General features: G+C 39.5%; 1 protein-coding gene across 1 annotated transcript; it reads left to right on the top strand.

The window, feature by feature from the left end:
- Nucleotides 1-365: 365 nt before the first annotated feature.
- On the top strand, nucleotides 366-1,119 carry LOC147897360 (uncharacterized). Its single transcript, XM_087380856.1, has 2 exons — nucleotides 366-470; nucleotides 577-1,119. Exons 1-2 carry the CDS (start codon nucleotides 366-368, stop codon nucleotides 1,117-1,119), a joined length of 648 nt encoding a protein of 215 aa, XP_087236982.1.
- Nucleotides 1,120-20,502: the final 19,383 nt, after the last annotated feature.

Genomic DNA, 20,502 nt, shown 5'->3' with positions numbered 1-20,502 from the left:
GTCTCTTGCCAGAAATTTCTCCTGCAGTCCACAGAAATTTCTGCGCTGCAATCCGTCGACTCTTCCCATCATGCATCTCGCCTTCTTGCTCCTCGTTCTGCAAATTCAGCGTTCCCTCAGCTTGCAGTCGTTTACTCCCCCCATCGGCAACAGGTATGCTTCTTCAATTCCCGCAAGACTTTTGCTTCGTTCCTTAGCCCAACGCCAAATTTTCTCTCTCACACATCTCATTTGCAGCCTCGCCTTAACCGCCAACACTATCGATGCCCAACAGTTCTATCTCTGCTCCGGTGGTGAATGGCTGCCACTCTCCAGACGTGCTACTTTAGTAGATATCAGCAACCACAGCCTCGTTATTGGCAGCTATGGTATTTCTCCCTCCGCCCATAACAATTCTGCTGGTACATGGAGCCTCGTCAACAGCGACGGCGATCAAGCCGAATCAGGCCACTCCAGAAGTTTTGTTTCTGGTAAGTTCATTGCCGCATCTTCGCATTGCTGATTTCCATTGACGATGCTTCCTAGCATTAGGCCTTGGGGTTTGTTTCTGACCGAAATAATGCCGTAGGCAAACAGATAGCTTCCTTCCAAAGTGGGCAGAACAATTTGCCGGATTTTCTCTCGCGGGCAGTTCATCATCTATACGACGGCACGGCATCACGGATTTCCTACATCGCTCAGCTCAACACGACGGGTGGTGTACAAACCGGCAAGTGCGTTGCGTGGCAGAACAGCATCACAAGCGTCCAATTCCGGGCGACTATATTGTTCTGGCAGCAAGACATGGTTCCGCCTGCTGTGCCGGGTTCTCTATCTGTAAGCTCTCAACGTCCTGTGGAAGCATTCTTCGGCCAGGGGGTCGTGGCTTACTCTCCCAACGGGTCGACATGGACGGAAAGCAAGGTCATAGCCAGGCTGTATGACGTTCCGGGAGGAGTTGAAGTGGGGGCGTATTCGATGATTCGGCGATCGGGAGCAGCGAATGCGTCCTGCTTGGTAATCAACGATCCCAATGGCTTCCAATTGTGCGGAAAGCAAGCAACCAATCCCGTATTGGTCACGCCAGGCGCACTTGCGTGGTCGTTGATCGCCATCACCAACAGCACTGGGAACACGTAAGATTTTCATTCTCCAAGCTGCAACTAGTTCTTCACTTCTCCATCAATATGCTAAACGGTAGTCAAGGATAAATCGTCCGATCTCTCTCTGTCTATCTCATCCTCTCGCATTTTGCTATCCTGGGAACTGCGATTGCCCCTTCAGTGCTGATCAATCTTTCTTTTGAAGAACTCGAATAAGCATACCAATTTTGTTGATTTGAGCAAGTATGGGGACCTCAGCTCCGTCAATCTTTTGATTCTGTCTCTCACATTTTTGGACGTAATTCAGCGAACTACTCCTGTCTTAGTTGTCTTCTACCTTTTTGCTCGATCGACGCCCACGCCCTGCTCTCTTTTGTCTTGTTAATCAAGTGCATGGGTCTCTCTCTCTCTCTCTCTCTCTCTCTCCCCCACTTTGTTCGACGAATTTCTGCAGAATCGATGATCGCTGGATGGCGCAGTGATAGAAAATTTGAGAAAATAAAGATCTAACGAGAAGGGTGCGTGCAGGGCGATTCTGGGGCCGTTCACGTTCGTGCAGATGGTGTCATCATCGGGAGGCTTGCCACCGCCATCGCCACCTTCCAACAACAATCAACAAACTTGGAGATCGGCTTTCACGGCCATATGGTGGCTCTACACAAATCAATGATACACAAACCAATGGCTCTATACAAAATGGTTATTCCTTCAAGAGTTTGATTTTCTTATCCTCAAAATTTCTTTAAGAAATTCCTTGCCATGATGCAACTCTTCCCATTGCATTATGTGTTGTAAACCAAAAATCATTAGTATAGTTCAATAAGTCTTTCCCAACATTTTCACCTTCTCTTTTCACGTGGCGGTGTTCTCTGTTCCCATGCTCACATCATGGGTTCACGTCTCGAAGGCACAACCTTTAAGGCTTCCGCAATGGGTTTCCAATGCTCATGTCATGGGTTCAAACCTTGGAGGCAACAACCTTTAAGGCATCCATAATAATTAACACCTATGGTTTCCCTCCCTACTAGGTCTTCAATGCTCGTTTCATTGGTTCAAATCTTGGAGGCACCAATGTTTAAGGCATGAATAATAATTTTAGCAAGAGGACATGGGTACCCCTATGATCCTCTACAAGAAGGGACACGTTTGTCATGTTATTAGGAGAGGTATGCTTGTGGCATATATCCTCATGGGTAGGATTCAAGGAAGCTCTATGGATGAGTTATGTGAGTGAGGAAAAAAAATAAGTTTCTCTTTTGCTCTTCCAAACACAAGAAATTCTCCAAAAATATCAAATTTTGTTCTATACATACATGTAAGCAATTGTTCAATAAAAACCGCAGTACTTGAGCTTTTAAACAACTATAGGGGACAACCAATTGACCACATTTGATACGGTTTACATGGTGTGCAATGTTGCACTAGTATTGCACACAAACATTTGACATATTGCTCAAAGCTACCAATCTCAAAGCTACCAATACTCATGATTGCAGTAGTGAAAAAAATATTTTTCTTGAGGTCTACTTCAAGAGAGTCTAATTTCTACATGATGCATACGCACTATGGCAATGAGAGAGAGGAAAGGGTAAATGATAAGATTAAATCCACAATCATAAGACTGAGAAACAATGTATAGCAAGAGTATTGCGCAAAAGTGTACATACTAGCCTAAGCACAAGTAGCAACATTAGTGGCGTGAGTAGCATGACCCGTCTACAATGGGTTAGAGACCCGCTCCGCTGGGTCTCAAGGTGGGATCTTAAATTGTCTTTTAATTCAAGAAATAAAATTTCAAGTTTGCACCATAGGCTCTGCTTTGCTTGGTTCTTTGCTCAATTTATTCAACAATTTATCTAGATGAGTAGCCATGTGATGTTGATCAAAAGGCAAAGCATTCTCACAAAACATCCCCCCCCCTTCCCCTCTCTCTCTCTCTCTCTCTCTCTCTCTCTCTCTCTCTCTCTCTCCCTCTCTCTCTCTCTCTCTCTCTCTCTCTCTCTACTTGTCCAAAGGTTACTGAAAGCCTCACTACTTTCTCCATGGCCTTTTGGATAGTAGCTATGCGAGATTTGCTTCTCAAAACTTTGTCCAACCCAAGTGGGTACTTCTTTGAGTTTACATTCATCATCTCCCTAAGAACTATTCTTCTTTGCATGGGCATGGGTTTTTATTTCTACATAGTTATATTGAATTCTTTCCCATGGTTTTAGATTTCTAGAGTCATGGGCTTAAATGTCTCGCTACAATCTACCTTGAACATGGGAGTTATGCCACTGTTGCTCTCCCGTCGTCTTCATTTTCCCTTGTGGAAGACTACACCTGAGAATAGGTTTCTGTATAGGTTTTGCTAGAACTATTCGAGCCTTTGGAGTAATTTGCAGGTGCATCTATATCACCCATTTTATTCAAATTCCTAATACAAAGCAATAGCAAGATGACATCCATATCTATTGTAAAAAGAGATTGTCTTATGGAAGGAAAGCTTACTAAGTACTTGGGAATATTGTCCTTGTAGTGAGAAATTGATATGCAAACAAATCGGTGCAATGTCACTTGAAGTGGACATATGGCAATGAGAGAGAGGAAAGGATAAACAATAAGATTAAATCCACAATCATAATACTGAGAAACAATGTATAGCAACAGTATTGAGCAAAAGTGTAACATACTAGCCTAAGCATAAGTAGCAACATTAGTGACGATGGTAGCAATTTTGTGGCATGGGCTTATGCAAATGATTCCTTTTTTGCTCCTAAAAATAATGAGCAAGATTATTGGCTCTTATACAAGAGTTGTCCTTGTTTGTTTGATCTAGAGTTTGCATATTAATTTTTTATAAATCTAAGCTTTTGTTCGAGCTACGGTTTGTCCTTGTTTGTTTGAGCCATGGTTTGCATATTCATTTTTTGAAATCTAAGCTTTTGCCTCTCTGATCAAAATAGGGGCATCTTATTCTCTAGCTCGAAAACATATTATATTGTACTCAATTATTCAGACATTAAGGCTATCCAATGGGCTACAATATTTTATTTTTTAGAGCATGATGCATGGAGATGGACAATTTATGTTAGAAACTTGATTACTGGAAATGATCTACATGGCCATCATATGTGAGACTTAGGATATTGTAGTCTCTTATCATGGCTTACATTTAGTTCCATTTGCCTTTACTGATGTTCTCTGATAAGGACTTGAAGGCTTACATCTCGAAAGCAATGGAACTTTATGGACAACACTATTCCTTTCCGAGATTTCATTTGTGCTCAAAAACCTCTTGATTCTTCTTGGAACTACTTCTTGTAGTTGAAATGGAAAAAATTAGTATTTTCAGTGGTGGAGAAAAAGAACTAGTTATTTAGGCTAGTGATGCATCCTTTATGATTGTGCAAGAGACCATTTAGCACCAATCTAGAGATGGTTTCAGCGAATATTCACCATCCTGTAAGTGTAGCAATGTCAAGCATGCCATCTTGATTCCATGCAGAGTGCTGTCATTCCATGTGGTGTGTTGTCTTCAACAAGTGGGAAAGAATTCATAGTGGAGGATCCTCTCAGCAAAAATGAAGTTGTCTCTTAGGGATAACTATCATAAAAGGGAAAGAAAACATTTCTACATAAGCGATAAAGGCCGCACTATGGAGACCAAATAGCTTCTCATTGCTACATTGCCAGACTCAAGCAAACTCCAAAAATATGAACGAGAAATGAGGCACTTTCTTCAAGTCATTGACCTTCCTTAGGTATGATGGTGCTTGCATGTCTGAATTGCCAACAGTTGATGAGCAAGAAAAATCAATTCATGGAATGGAACGAGCATAGAATGCTCATCCTTGCATTTATTTAACATTCAAGTCTCTCATGTGGGGGATCCTTTGAGTGCACAAATTTGCAATGTCATCATTTTTTAACTTCTAGTGCAACTAATTGTACAGGAGTAGGCAAAACCAAAATATATTATGTTATCCCAGAAGATATGGTTGGCAATACACATTGGCCATCCTTCCCATGAAATAGGGCATAGAAGGAGAGAAGAAAGAGAGAGAGAACGCAACAGGGGGTCCAATCTACCCCCTCAAGATCGTGTCTCTTGCTTCCCATCTAGAGTATTTATAATTGTATATGGGTCAACATTAGCTTGGGTGTAGCCAATCGTGGAACTATTTTTGGGGCCATTTTGGGGGCGCGATGCAATGCGCTTCTGGGTGAATATTTGAATTTTGTGCAGACTCGCGCTCTCATCGAAAAATTTCCCCATGTCGTGAAGGTGCACTGGCGTAATAATGAGACATAATCTATTTGTTCAGAACACTGCATAGCTCGACACATGGAATCTCTGCACTGCTTCACACAGTGCAGTCTCTGGCCTATGCCACCTCATCACTTATTATTGCATAGCCTTTTGCTGTGCAGCTTTGCCACTTGTCATTGGGCACGCACCCATGCAGATCATTAAAATTAAAGGTTGGATTGGAGAGACCATCGCGCTGGTTCTTGTCGTAATAATTAGACGTAATCTATCATTCTAAATACTGCCATAGCACAGGCTGATCACCTGCCATCATGCAGCCTTTTGCTACTTCTTTGCTCGCAGCCCATGCTCGCAGCCCATGCAAATTATAGGTTGGCTTAGAGAGACCACCGCGCTGGTTTTTGGAGTAATAATGAGACAATCTATCACTGTGAGCATCGTGCCTCAGTGCAATCTCTGGCGTAACCACCAATCATCACCCAGAATTCAAGGTTGTCTTGGAGATATAGCTCCGTTACCTATTTTTACGTATTACGGGAGAGATCAATGAAAGCCACCACATTGGTTCTTGAGTTATATATTTGTGTACCAAGGAAAATGTATTCCGTTGTGCAACCAAGCAAAATGCAATTGACGATATGTCCCTTGAGAGTTCCCCTTTAGGGGCAAGGGCCATATCTACGTGCATTATACAATATCTAGAATGCCACTGGACATAAATGGCATGTCGATATGGCCCTTGCCCCTAAAAGGGACCCCTCAAGGGCCATATCGTCAATTGCATTTTCTAAAAGTTTAATTATATTTTTCTAGATGTATCTCCATGCAACCACAACGGTGGGGTCGTTGGAATTATTTTAGCGCTATTTTGGTCATAAACCAAGGAAATTGTAGTCCTTCTTTCCTGGTATTTTAGTCCTTTTTGCAATAAATATAAATGATGGAAAAAGTACAATTTATCGAGTGAAAATTGAGCACTAGAGATTACAATGTACATTTATGTCCAATAACAGGTCATATAAAAATTATCAACTTATATCGAGCAAAAATTGAACAGAGGATCTTACATTTATGAAAACTTGACAATTGCTGAGAGCATTCTAGATATTGTATAATGCACATCGATATGGCCCTTGCCCCTAAAAGGGACCCCTCAAGGGCCATATCGTCAATTGCATTTTCTAAAAGTTTAATTATATTTTTCTAGATGTATCTCCATGCAACCACAACGGTGGGGTTGTTGGAATTATTTTAGCGCTATTTTGGTCATAAACCAAGGAAATTTTAGTCCTTCTTTCCTTTTATTTTAGTCCTTGTTGCAATAAATATAAATGATGGAAAAAGTACAATTTATCGAGTGAAAATTGAGCAAAAGTGATTATAATGTACATTTATGTCCAATAACAGGTTATATAAAAATTATCAACTTATATCGAGCAAAAATTGAACAAAGGATCTTACATTTATGAAAACTTGACAATTGCTGAGAGCCTTAAACAAAAGATTACAGGTAGTGGCCATAACCATTCAAATACAAATATAAAAGTTAACAACAATGCATACTGAGAGCATCAAATTGAACAAAAAGAGATTACATAACAGCCTTAGTCTCTTAGAGGCCAAAACATTACATCCAGTGAGGAATTTGTACAACTAATTTTTCAGCCAGTCTAGCTTGTTGCATTAACAATTTTTAGGGAGCCAAAGGAGGATACGATGGAGAGGCCGAAGACCATGCACATTGCTAGGACTCAATTAATCACCCCCTAGCAAGTCGAGTGTACTCTGCTCTGAAAATATTGAGGGCTTCGTCGACATCTAGGGGGAACCCATACAGCGCATCCATAAAGAGGCCCTCTGTGAGCATGTTATCCAAGGTGATGACATTCAGATGTGTGGGGAGTCACCTGTAGGAATGAAGAGTCTCCACTAGTGTGAGCATTTCTATTCCACATGAGTGCAACGCAATCACCTTATATGAGAAGGCAGATATTATTGGAATCACAGAGCATCAAGGGGGGGACCAACTAGGCATGCTGAAGATGAGTGGGTGAGCAGAAGATGAGTAGGGGAGCAGATGCAGTGACAAGAGTTGGTGGAGGAGGGAGCATGGAGCAAAGTAGAGTAGGGGCGAAAAAGAGATAGAGGATAGAGGAGGGCTGTGGAGCAAAGTAGCAGAGCATGGGTAGATCAGAGCAACGTAGTAGAATGCCAAATGCCACAGATCTTATATATATATATATATAAAGTTTGAGCCACCGTGGTGGTTGGAGCCTGGGGTTCCATCCATATTAATTGTAGGCCACCACGGTGGAATCCCCCAAATGGGTTGGTAATCATGAAGAAGATGCCATGTGGTGCCACTCCGATGGCTGGTAATTAACTTAGCCACGACAGACATGGCTGATGAGAGCCACCACCACCGGGCAGTAATTCTCATTACCATGTCTAATCACTCATTACCATGCACTCTAGTTCTCTACTAAGCATGTGATCTCGGTGACTGGTAAGTTTTACTGCACTCGTAGTGATTATGCATGCTAAAGCGTGGTGGTGGGTGAGTGGTGGCACGGTGGAATCATAGCCAGGACAGACGTGGTTGATGACAACCACCACCATCAGGCACTAATTCCCACAAAAGTAAATCATGAAGCCTAATCACCTCTAATCCCTCATTACCATAATTTATTGCACTCATAGTAATCATGCATGCAAGCCCGGTGGTGGTAACTGGAAGATGAGTAATTATGGGCCACTACGGTGGCTGGTACTTACCTGACAGCCCGGTGGATTTTAGTCGCCACCACATACATGGCTGGGAATCTTAGATGCCACCACCTCTAATCATTCATTACCATGCAAGTCAGTACTGCCACCTTGAATTATTCAAAATTCAGGCCAACCACTGTGATGGCTTTCACCTTGATGATAGTCGGGATACAACCACCGTGATGGCTCTCACCTTGATAGTGTAGTCGGCTATTCCATTCCCTTAACCATTTCCTATTATATCCCTCTCAAACGTTTCGTTCTCCCTTGCAATCTCAAGCCTCCACTTTTCCATTTCCTTCATTGGTTCATCTTCTATCCCTCTTGACCATTTCTTTCTTCCTTGCACTCTTCCTACAACTTTTGTCCCCTCTCGTAATGGACCCTGCACAGTCTAGGAGCTCCTCACACAATCTTTCCTCCCCCTTTGTAGCACAGTGCCAGAGGCCCTCCTCCCCTCATCTTGAAATCGTGACATATGGGAGCTCCTCTCTTGCTATTCAAAAGCCCAATTTGGATGCTCTCAAAAACTTCACCAGGATGGTGCAGGAGGTGAACATGAAGGAGGGGCAACTAGTCTGTCAAGGTCACAAGATTTCCATCAATGAAAGCATGATTGAAAAGGCTCTAGGAATTTTTGGAGGTAGTATGCAAGCACACTTTTTCAAGAAGCAGTGGAAGAGACAAGATATTCTAGATGTATAGCCCAATGCTCAGATTAGTAAAGATGGTGGAGTCAAGATTTCGAGCTTGCCAACAGACCTACAAGATGTACTAAAAAAGACAATTCACTTCTTTCCTGATAGGAGAGGAACCTGTAGGTTCCGACAGGTTCAAGCAGCAATAGAGCAACTAAAAGGACGTGATGTATCTTTCTCAAGGGCGATCTCCAAGAGCGTGTTAACCAATTTGAAGAATTGTGTGGATGGCAAATCCCAATTGTCATCTCAGTCTGCTGGAGTTGTAATGCACCTGATGGCATCCACCCTCAAAGGGATTATTGAGCAATACGAGAAGTAGATGTCTTAGAAGGTGACTTTTCTACAAGAGAAAGCCACCGATGCAGCAAAGACAGTGCAACTTGAGAAAAGTCTCAGGGAAGGTGTAGAAGCCAAGGTAGAGGAGGCACAAGCGAGAGCCTTGTAGGAACAAGGGCAAGCTGAGGCTACCACAAAATTGGTTGACACGGAAAGGCATAGAAGAGAAGAAGGAGAGAAGCGTATGAAGGAGCTCCGAGATAGGCTCGAAGAAGTGAGATATGATAGGGACATGGTAGACAAGGAGCTAAAAAAGATGTGAAAGGACATTGAAGATCAGAGAGCCGAAAAGGCAGGCCCGGCTCTGCAACATGCAAAACTCATTGAACATTAAAAAAGACCAGATGGAGGAGCTGAAAAGGGAGAATGTGGAAACTAGAAAGGTGATGTGAGAGAGCTTCGAGGCCAGGAAGGATGGTGGGGCAGAGAGCAGCCAGGGTGGAGAAGACAATGAGGCAGATCCCTAGGCCAAGAAGGATGTAGAGAGCAGCCACCACAATGGAGCAAGGTCTAGCCACCGCAGTGGAGAAATTTACAACAGCCATGGTAAGGGTTGTTTTTATGAAACACTATTGGAAGTCCAAAGAGCAACCTACAATACCATGCAAGAAGATCACGATAGATGTTTGCACAAGCTTGCCATGGCTTTTGACAGTTATGAAAAGTAGTCTGTCGCCTTGCGAGATTTCCAAACTAGAATGGAAGTCTTGGAAACCACCCATGAAGAAGTTTTTCATGAATTTATAAAAGTTCAATAGATGTTGAGGGATTTTGATGCAGCTGTTGCACAGAGTGAGCCAAACATGGAGGGCATGAAGGAGAACATCCGCAGCCTTAGGATGAGGGAGGAAGGAATCAAGAAGCAACTTCGTCATGTACAGAGCAAGACTCGTATTGACGGCTACAATAGTTAAATGAGATGCCTATCTTGCTATGCACCAGGGTCTGAAATGCATGGTCTGCCATACCCCCATCATAGATGACTGCTATATCCAATGGCCTGCATGCTACCACCATGTGCACATTTTTTGCTTTGGAGTGTCGATGCATACAAAATCGCTATGTAGAGAATGTCATTTGCCATTGCCCAGGTCATGGACAGATCAAATGTGCCTGCCTGCTATAGCCATCTACGACGAGAAAGTAGATGATGCAGCTCAATTTGCCATTTGGGCAAAAGATCTTAAAGACAAGGAGCTCAACCAGCCCCCTTCCAAAAAGGAGCAAAAAGGGCCGAGCCTGCAACCAGGAAGCTCAAATCAAGGAAAGAGGAAGCAGCATGAAGGGAAGCAGTCTTTGAGATTGTAATCTATGTAATCTTTGTGTAATCTATTGAATTGTTAATCTTCTCCAGAGTTTACTTGGGCAATGTTTTCATAGCTAAGTGACTAGATAGTGTCCTTTGGTCCATGCCAGCGTGGTGATAATAATGAGATGAAATATTTCGATTTAACAGGTAATGTGAGATGAAAGATTTCGATTAGATCACTAATGTGGAACTGAAAGATTTTGATTAGTGAACTATTGTACCACGAAAGATTTCAATTAGACAACTTATGTGAGGTGAAAGATTTAGATTAGATAACTAACATGAGACTGAAGAATGAGAAGGTCGGGCTCAATGAACTCTCTCGCTATTTAAGTGCAGTGTACAAACACAACCAAGAGCCTATTACGAAATCTAGCCCCAAAATTCTGTACACTGAGATTGTAATCTATGTAATCTGTGTGTAATCTATTGATTTGTTAATCTTCTCTAGAGTTTACTTGGGCAATGTTTTCGTAGCTAAGTGACTAGATAGCGTCCTTTGATCCATGCCAGCATGGTGATAATAATGAGACGAAATATTTAGATTTAACAGGTAATGTGAGATGAAATATTTCGATTAGATCACTAATGTGGGACTGAAAGATTTTGATTAGTGAACTATTGTACCACGAAAGATTTTAATTAGACAACTTATGTGAGATGAAAGATTTAGATTCGACAACTAACATGAGACTAAAGAATGAGAAGGTCGGGCTCAATGAACTCTCTCACTATTTAAGTGTAGTATAGACACAACTAAGAGACTATTATGAAATCTAGCCCCAAAATTCTGTACATCGATCCACCTATTGCAAATCTATGGCAAATCCAAAGGACTCTGGAATGCTTTTGTTCTATCTGAAAACGATGTTGGATAGCATCCTTGTAGAAACAGACCCGGAGGAGGAGGAAAATAGCTACAAGGAGGACATGCTTCGGTGGTGGGTGTATTACTTGGAGTCGGCACAGACGGTGATTATTAATTTCCCTGGCTATTGTTTTTTTTGCTTCTTTAAGGTAATTGTCAATATCATGGTGTAGGTTTCTTTTGGCAGGACATGAAAGAGGCTCGAAGATGTATAGAGCACAAAGAGTAGGATGAAGAGGACCCCCAATAAAAGGAGTTACTATGGGCATATAAGAGTCGACAGAGTCAAGCAAGCAGTGTGTGTGATCCGAGTGTGTGAAGAGGTTTGCCATAGTGCAGCAGACTGGCCTTTAGGACTGGGAGATGCTTGCTATATGGAGGTCGATAAGATAGTTGGGAGTCTAGAATTTCCTTGAAATAATAAAAATCTTGCCGACATTTCTTGAACTATGTGTGTTTTGCAACAACAAACATTCCTGTCTATGCAACACTAATAACACTAGAAAAATCATTATAAACATGGAATTACCCACAATACTAACCATCTAGCATAACGAACTTTACTTTAGTGTTCCCAATTGTGTCCCCTACTAAACCATGCAGAACATCCACTAGGACCCGGGTTGCATTTGGTGTGCTCCATGGAATACTTTGCTATGTCAAGTGTCTTGTATGTGAAAATTTTTGCTACCATTGTGAAAGTTCCTACCATCGGAGAAAAGAAACTTGAAAGGATTTGGCCAAGGACATCATAATGCAAAAATTATTCTCTCAAAGATTCAAATACAAATATGATGTGCATAGATGAATTGAACATTGTACTTCTAGAATAAGAACCTTTATCGAGTAGGCGAGCTCTGAAAATTCCAAGAGTTGTTGTTTTGATTATGTTCATTTGTAGCCCATTTAATAGAATTACATACAGAGATGATGTGTGCAAATGAACTGAATGATGTATTGTAGAATTGGAACATTTATCTAGTGTTCAACGAAGGTAAGCTTTGAAAATTGCAAGAATTATTACTTTGATTATGTTCATTTGTATCCCATTTAGTGAATTATACACGTTAATTTGTAGCCCATTTTAATACAAGTGCATACATAGGCCTCAAAATTGGGTTTATGATATTAGGTGTGTGGTATCCCTTGCTAGTGAATATGTGGATGGATTGTTGAAGCTTAGACTATGATGCAAAATATGATTACTTTCCAAGTCCACATTCCTAAGCTAGCTAGTGAATGTGGACAATGGAGGTGCTTTATTTTCAAGATGTTGGCCATTGGTCTAGCCTCTCAAGTTGATTTTTTGAATAATGCTTCTTTACACTGACCATGTCAGACGAGTCCATGGATGGACCAAATGGATGCCCATGTCAATAATGCTAGAATGGATTCTATTTTGGGAGTATTTGGTTGTCCTTGTATTGTGATTGTATCTTGCAAGTTTTGCAAACAATAATTCTATGTGAAATGAAGTTAGAAGACATAGTGGCACAAAGTAAATTTTGGAGATGTTGAATGAGTTGATGAGCAAGCATGACATTGGAAAATTTTAATTTCATTGATTCATGAGGCTTATGAAGATGTCACAAATTAGAGAGCTATTAGATATTTTTATGGAAGGGACATGGATTCCCCCTTGGAAGAAGGTAGAAAAAGGTCACGTCTATTGCATTTCAAAAAAAGCCTTTTGAAACACATGCAAGGACACAATGTCAAGGAGCAAATACAAAAGCACATTTAGCATTATAAAAACTAGAGAAACATTGCTAATCTTGCATATGCAACTACATGTTACAATGTAGTAAAGGCAATTTGGAGAAGTGGGGCAACCTATAGAAATAACATTCAAACCTTTAACTATTGGTTGCCTTGGTGGCATGGGGGTGGCATGTCTACCAATACACTTGTTGGGGTCCCTATATGCACTCAGTGAAGTTGGTTATTTTTTTATATCATTGCATACTACCTGAATATAAAACATTTTGGGTCTTCGATAACTCTGAAACTATTATGTCAAAATGGGTTTAGGTGGTTTAATGGTGGTTGAATGCAAACTTTAGAGGGGTTCCACCCCTACTATTTACTTATTCAAGTTGAAGCATGGCAAGTGTCTTGTTGTTGCAAAGGGGTACACAAGTGAAATCAGTTTATATGAAGCTTGGGTGGGAGATATGGTGAACTCTATTACAAATCACTCATTACTACTTACATAGGAGAAGGCAGATTTGCTTAGGTCCAAGTATGGTCAAGCTAATAAAGACACTCTGATCAGGTAAACCAAATTCAATTGAGGGCCAAATGTTCTTTATGAAGACGTGGCATTTGTGACCTTGTCAAATGGCAACAAGCATTCTTTTATCTAGTGATGGCATGAGAAAATAAAGGAAACTCCTAATCTTCAAAGTGGCTAAAAGGAAATTCAAAGGTGTCACATCGATCAGATATTGAATACATTGTTCCCACACTAAGGGGAATGTGCCTTAAAGGTCAATAATTGCTACAACACATTTACATATGGTTGGCTCTTTGGTGGAAGGTCAGGTGCATAACACTATTTGGGAAATATGGTAGGTGCATGTGGAAAGCGAAGTCATGTGCATAGAATGTTGGATGGACACAAAAGTGTGGTGACATCATAGAAAAAGGTAATGACTTATAACTAGTGTTGCTCCAAGTTTATTTGATAAAAGAGAACACAATTCAAAGCACACAGCACATAAGATGTGGTCTATGGAGGCCACATGACTTACACATGGACATGCAACCCATTGCTTCAAGACAAAATTAGCCAAAAATAATTGGATTTATCAAAGAGAGGGGGTTATCCCTTGCATGTCAATCCACAAGGAATGCCATATATGCCCCACATGGAGATGGAGGAGTTTTTCATGGGGGAATTAAATTATTTTCATTGAGATCGATCCTCTTAGTAAAAAGATAAGAATGAAAGGCCTTATGTCTACAATAGTTAATGATAGAATTCAAAGAGCAAACAATAGTAACTGATAGAACTCAAAAAGCAATAATTCTATAGTAGCTAATGATCAAAAGATGCTAATTGTAAATGCTAAAGTGGTATAGGAGGATATTGTAGCTAGAGATCGCCATGTTCTTTTCAATTTGGAGAGCGATGGTAGCAATCCTTCTGGTGTTACATACATAATTGTTATAAAGCATGATCCTATGTGCACATGTGAGCACTTCATGTGTCACATGTTAAAGGGAAAGTTTTTGGCATGCAAGCATTCATCTTTTATTTATGTTGGCATGTTGGGCTTATATAAACATGGATTCCAATACGTGCATCCATCAATTGACCTGGATAATTGTAGAGCTTTTTCAAATTCTTAGCCGTAGGAGGTGCACCACCATTGTCTAGTTGGAATGTAGTCTTATTGGTTCAATGTCTAGTTATTGCATTTTTTAATTAGCCTCTTCATGTACTTTTGTACTTTCAATAATGGATTGTTGATGATAGAACCTAGCCTTACAACAACTACTTATATTTTGAATATAGAAAAAGTTCATGAATGTCTTTGTCTGATTGCTTGCAATTGGCTATGTGTGAACCTATCATTTCCATTTTATTGACAAAATTGATGTTGCAATGGAACCTTCAGAGCTCCTCACTTCATTCTGATCTTTTTATTTGTCTCAATTCCTACTTGTTGATTTCATCTTTGATTTTGAATCATTGACTTTTCACACCCACTTTCCAAGATGTCTAGGAGTAGCACGATAATGTGGACTATTGTTTGAATCTATGTGAGTCCACGATGATGTGGACTAAGATCAATTTAATGACATGACTATGAATCCATCTGATGATGTGTATGGGTAGGTACTGACTCAAACATGCCATGGAGTTTCCTTTGTCAAAGAATGTATATGCTTTTAAGGTTAATAAACTCATTAACTTGCAATGAATTCTCTCACAAAATGCCAAGTCCCATCTGTGAAATAAAAAATAATCAATTGTGAAATGTGACAATACAATTGATAAAGCTTTAATAGCTTATAACAATCCACTTATTTTGATTTGCAAGCAATCAACATATCATCATCCAGTTATGGAACTTTTCCATTAGACTATGATAAATTTATATCAATATGAGACAATGAACTCTATGCAAAAGATGAAAGGAATTCTAAGGATGAAAGAAATGCTCAACAATATGCATCATTTTGATAACTCAATCAATGGATTTGGATACCAGACAATAAATTTAATCAGTAATTTTCAAAAAAGAGTTTTGAAGACATCAATTACACATTCATTACTAAGAATATGTGAAGTTCAATCAAGACAATATAGATGGTCAACAAGATAAAGGAAGGACAACATGTGAAGTTCAATCAAGACAATATAGATGGTCAACATGATAAGGGAAGGACAATAATAAACAATACATCAATATGTCATTAACTTTTCTATGTGCCAATCTTCAAGAGAATCAACATCACTCATTTCTACAGCATGCTTTATATATTTCATCCACTCAAGTTCAAGGATCCAGTGCATTGTTATTTCATGGATAGAACCATGCAATAGACCAATGTACATTACCAGCATCCACAACTACATTTATTCATATGCGAAGGAATTCAAGAAGACAGTGTAACAAGCAACATCATATCAAACCTTATAGAGTAAATCATTAAAAGAAAGCTAGCAATAGCCCCCTCATACATCAAAAGTTGAGCAAGTGCCCACCACAAAAAAGTTTGTAGTTTATTTTCTTTCTCAACCAATATTCATGGATATTTCTACACTTAAATGATGTCCCCAAAAAGGGATAATAAGGCTTGATAGTTTTTGAAGATCTTTTGTTTTTGGTGTGTAAAATTCATCCTTTTACTTGGTCCAATTCATTTTTCATTTGATTAAGTATTGTTGGTCTGATTGTATGGAAAATTTTGGCTTTTGAGGGATTATTTGTTAAATGGCATTGCCCTTAAGCAATATCCAATCATATTCTTTTGGTAATGTGGCATCTAAACCATGGGTTCACCAATAGTAGCTAGACTTGGTTTGTAATTTACTGTGGTTCCTTTGATATGCAATAGGGTGAAGTAACCATGGTCAATTTTAACCATGATGATGTGGTAGATAAGGTTATCCTACCACATGTAGGTTATGTGTGGCTAGGCCTGACTGATCACGTGGTAGAAGCGTAGCCAATGTCACAAGGATCATAGATCCACTAAGACAAAGAATGTCACAAGTTGAGATACGCTAGGATGATTACCATAGTTTTAATAGTCCACACAAGGTGCCTCAAGTCGCTCATGCGCCATGCATTCAATTTTGGTTTTTCCTCTTTAATTGAGAGTTTTCTCATGTTTGCAAATCTCCTCATCCCAAGCATTTATTTGGAAGATCTCTATTTTCCTATCTTATTAAGTGGATTGATTCTTCAAAATATTATTTATACGCAACCTTCCAACCTCATACTGTTACTGCTTATCCATGTGATGAATGGAGATTGCTCTTCCATCCCAAATTCTTTTTTTGATCAAAATCATCTTGTAATTTTTATGTTGTTCGTTGTTGTTCTCTTGATCGAGACTACAACCCTTCTTGATTTTTTGGTGATTAAGGAAACGTTACTTGGGATGCTTCCCTGAGCATGGAAACATTACTTGGGATGCTCCCCCAAGCATGGAAGTGGAGATACATTAGCTCGGACACACCAACCTAGGCATCCAAGGAGGACTAGATATGGAAGATCGAGTACATGGTAACCCACATGATTGGTCTCTCAGTGACCTATCTCTTCACCTCCTTTGCCACAAACATAATGCACATCTCACCTACATCTAGATTCTATATAGTGAGCTTCTGGTATCAAAAGAAAGTTTACAAATGAGAGTCATTGCAAACTTGTGCTGAAGACTAGCCTATCCTAGTATACATGAATAAGTTACAATTCGTTCCAATGAATCTTCGTTACTCTATTATTCACATGATCCCTTTCACTCCTCAGATTTTTGTAATCCCTTTCACTCCTCAAATTCTTTCATTAAAGTTAGTAACAATAGATTAAATTCAAATTCCTTATACTATATTGGAGTAAAATTCCCTCCTACCTATAGGGAAACCATTTGACTTCTTAGCCGAAACATGTATTAGAAGCTTCAAGGCAGAATGATGGCATGTATAATTTCTCCAACACCATTTTCACTACATGACCTCTATCACTCTGATCATGCACCATGTATTCCTTCATGGTCTTCACTTTGTTGTCCTTTCACTAGATAAAACACCTTGCATGTCATAAATTCAAACATGCAAATTAGAAAACCACCTTTGCATACCATAAATCTCACAAACATACAAGTTAGCTACATGCAGCATTCCCTTGCATGCATTTTCCTTGCTATGCATGGGTGACATCCAACTATACATGCATGCCCCTATGTGCTCCATAAAAGGATGTATCCATGTGTAGATAACCCTTCATTAACCACCGTAACAATTTTCCTAGTTCATTGATCCTTCTAGTGTCACTCTGTTTGCATTAGCAACAAAATCCAATTGTCAACTTTTTCATCGAATTGCAAGCTAGAGCAAATAATCCCTTTGTTAGCCCCATTTATTTCTACATGCAATTTCCATTTCGCGATTGGCACTTCTCAAGATTACTGCCGCTTCCTCCAATTATTTGTTACTAAATTGAACATTGGTATAGAGCTTTGATATTCAACTTACTGTCTAGAGTTATTGATGTTCCAAAACTGACTTAATCAATACTCACATTTCTAACATCATCGAACTCTCAGATAGGTCATAATCCAATACTATGTTCAATAGATTATTGACACCCTTGAATAACCTGCTTGTATCAATGATTCACCTTGCCATTCCATGCAATATCTACTTGACATACGATCTTCTCGAAGATGTTGGTCCATAGGCCTTATCATTAACACATGTCATCGGTACTTACAATTCCATAGTCTAAACACCATTCTATGACGCCGGTCAGAGAGCTTTTCACACAGGTAAGCCACAACTCACACTATTATAGTATGTAACCATTCATAGGCAGCTATATTACATAGTGCATGGGGTGGACTCCACTATCTATGGAGTTATTACACAATAAATAGGGTTGTTCAAGCCCTTAACACCTAATATTTCTTTAACAAGTCACTCTCAACATGTCAACATCATGAGGGAGAAACTCATGGTTGAATGCCATAACCCACCTTCTATTGTCATAGAAGTATGCTTCCCATGTTAGTGTAGCTTGCGTGTTACTTTCATTGGCTTCAAATTCGAAAAGATTCTATCAACATGTTGCATCTTGCTCAATTTGTTGAAAGGCGATTGTTGAAAGGCGAAGTATAATAGAGGGAAACCGTAAGGGTTATTGCACCGTATATATATTCTTGAGTCACTATGAAGGACATTGCAATTACAAGTTTTTTGCCATCTTAGGCTAATGTGATGATATAATATGGACTATTATTGATACGTTCAATAAGCGAGCACACTTCATCCCATGTAAGAAAGATTTGAAAGATATTGAAGCTATATCTTTCTTTATTTTATTGTGCACATTTTACTAATCACACGTGTGAGTTCCCTGTTTTAGGACTTCACACATCCAATCGAACATCTACATCAAATCCAATGCATTGGTTACTTACAATTCCAATAATCACTTTCAATGGTTTAAACACCATGATTACCCCATTCTACGATGGTCATAGCACTTTTCACAAGGGTAAGCGACAACTAACACATTATGGGCCTAGCACAATAAATACATAAGCTGGAAACTAGGGTGTATTTATTGTGCTAGGCCCATAATGTGTGTAAAATCAAAAGGAATACTTCCAATACTTTAGACTAGATTACTTATCAAAAGCACATGTATTTACTGAGAAACAAAGGAAAAAATACAATCTTAGATATGAATTCTTTATCTATAGTGTATTAGCCTTTGGCATGTTCAAAATGATTGAACATAAGGTGAAAACAAAAAGCCAGGAGTTGAACAGCATGCTTACAATTGCTTGCTCTAGTTCTTTTGCTTTTCTCATTACAAAAGAGAAATAAATTGATTTCATTTTCCATAATCTTGCAATCGATTTCATTTTCCATATTCTTGCATGCTCTTTGCAAGAATTAAGTTCTCAATCATAACCAGTTCCAAAACCACTTCTTCTAAATTTCGAATTAACTTGTTGCAGGTTAAGGATTCCATGTCCACTTCTTCCAACCTTTGGATTCATTTGTTTCAAGTTTCAGATTACCTTGTTTTTGGCTTCCAAGTTCCAAGACTATTCGATACTAGGTTTCAAAGTCACTTGTTCCATGTTTCATATTCAACTATGCATGCATGTTTTGGGAATCTTTATTTCTACCCTAGTATTCCTAGAAAGCTTTTATTTTTCTAAGCTGGAAACTTGAAAGAGACATAATTTCTTTTTCAATTTAAGGATTGTGTTTCTGACTCTCTACCACATGAATTACCTCCAGAAATACGTGGAGGATCATGCCATAGATATAATCATAGGAAGGAGCACTATATGCTAAGGATGGTTTTCTGATGATGCATGGCAAACTTTATGTCACAAAGCAAGCATGCCCGATCATATAGAGGCATTGATGCACCGATAAAAGTAGTGGAGCATTTCTTTCATTGGCCAGCTTCGAGAAAAGATGTTGAGGCATACGTGAAAGCATGCATCACTTGTCAAAAAGTAAAATATGACAAGTAGAAGGTACCTAGCTAGGCAGAGCATACCCATGGATTTCTTGTTTGATCTTCCTCATACTTCATCTGGACATCATGGGATCTAAACAATCATATGGAGATTTAGCAGGCAAGCCCACTTCATTCTAGTCACAGGAAGAAGATTACAGTGGATCAGATGGCAAAAACATTCATGCCCAATCTTTTCAAGTATCATGGAATGCCTCAATCCATTGTTAGTGATAGAGATCCGCATATGACCAACTTTTTCTGGAGAGGTCTCTTTGAGAACATGGGCACTACACTGAATCTTTCATCCTCTTTCCACCCATAGCTAGATGGATAGTCAGAAGAGGCAAATTCTACTGTCGTGGATCTTCTAAAATGCTATGCCTCAAAGATAAGGCAAAGTGGGAATAATTTTTGCCACTAGTTGAGTTTGCATACAACAACACAGTGCATTCTTTCACAAGG

This window comes from Dipteris shenzhenensis, chromosome 10 (assembly GCF_047967505.1).
Source record: "Dipteris shenzhenensis isolate YYH24624 ecotype China chromosome 10, Dip_SZ_1.0, whole genome shotgun sequence".
Lineage (NCBI taxonomy): Eukaryota > Viridiplantae > Streptophyta > Polypodiopsida > Gleicheniales > Dipteridaceae > Dipteris > Dipteris shenzhenensis.
Note: the sequence above shows the minus strand (reverse complement) of the source record. Positions and strands in the feature narration are given on the sequence as shown.

Excerpts from the sequence above, each read along its gene's own strand:
- LOC147897360 (XM_087380856.1), top strand. The coding sequence starts at position 366 with ATGGTATTTCTCCCTCCGCCCATAACAATTCTGCTGGTACATGGAGCC. Across the intron at positions 471-576 it reads CTCCAGAAGTTTTGTTTCTG|ATAGCTTCCTTCCAAAGTGG; the intron begins GTAAGTTCATTG and ends GTAGGCAAACAG.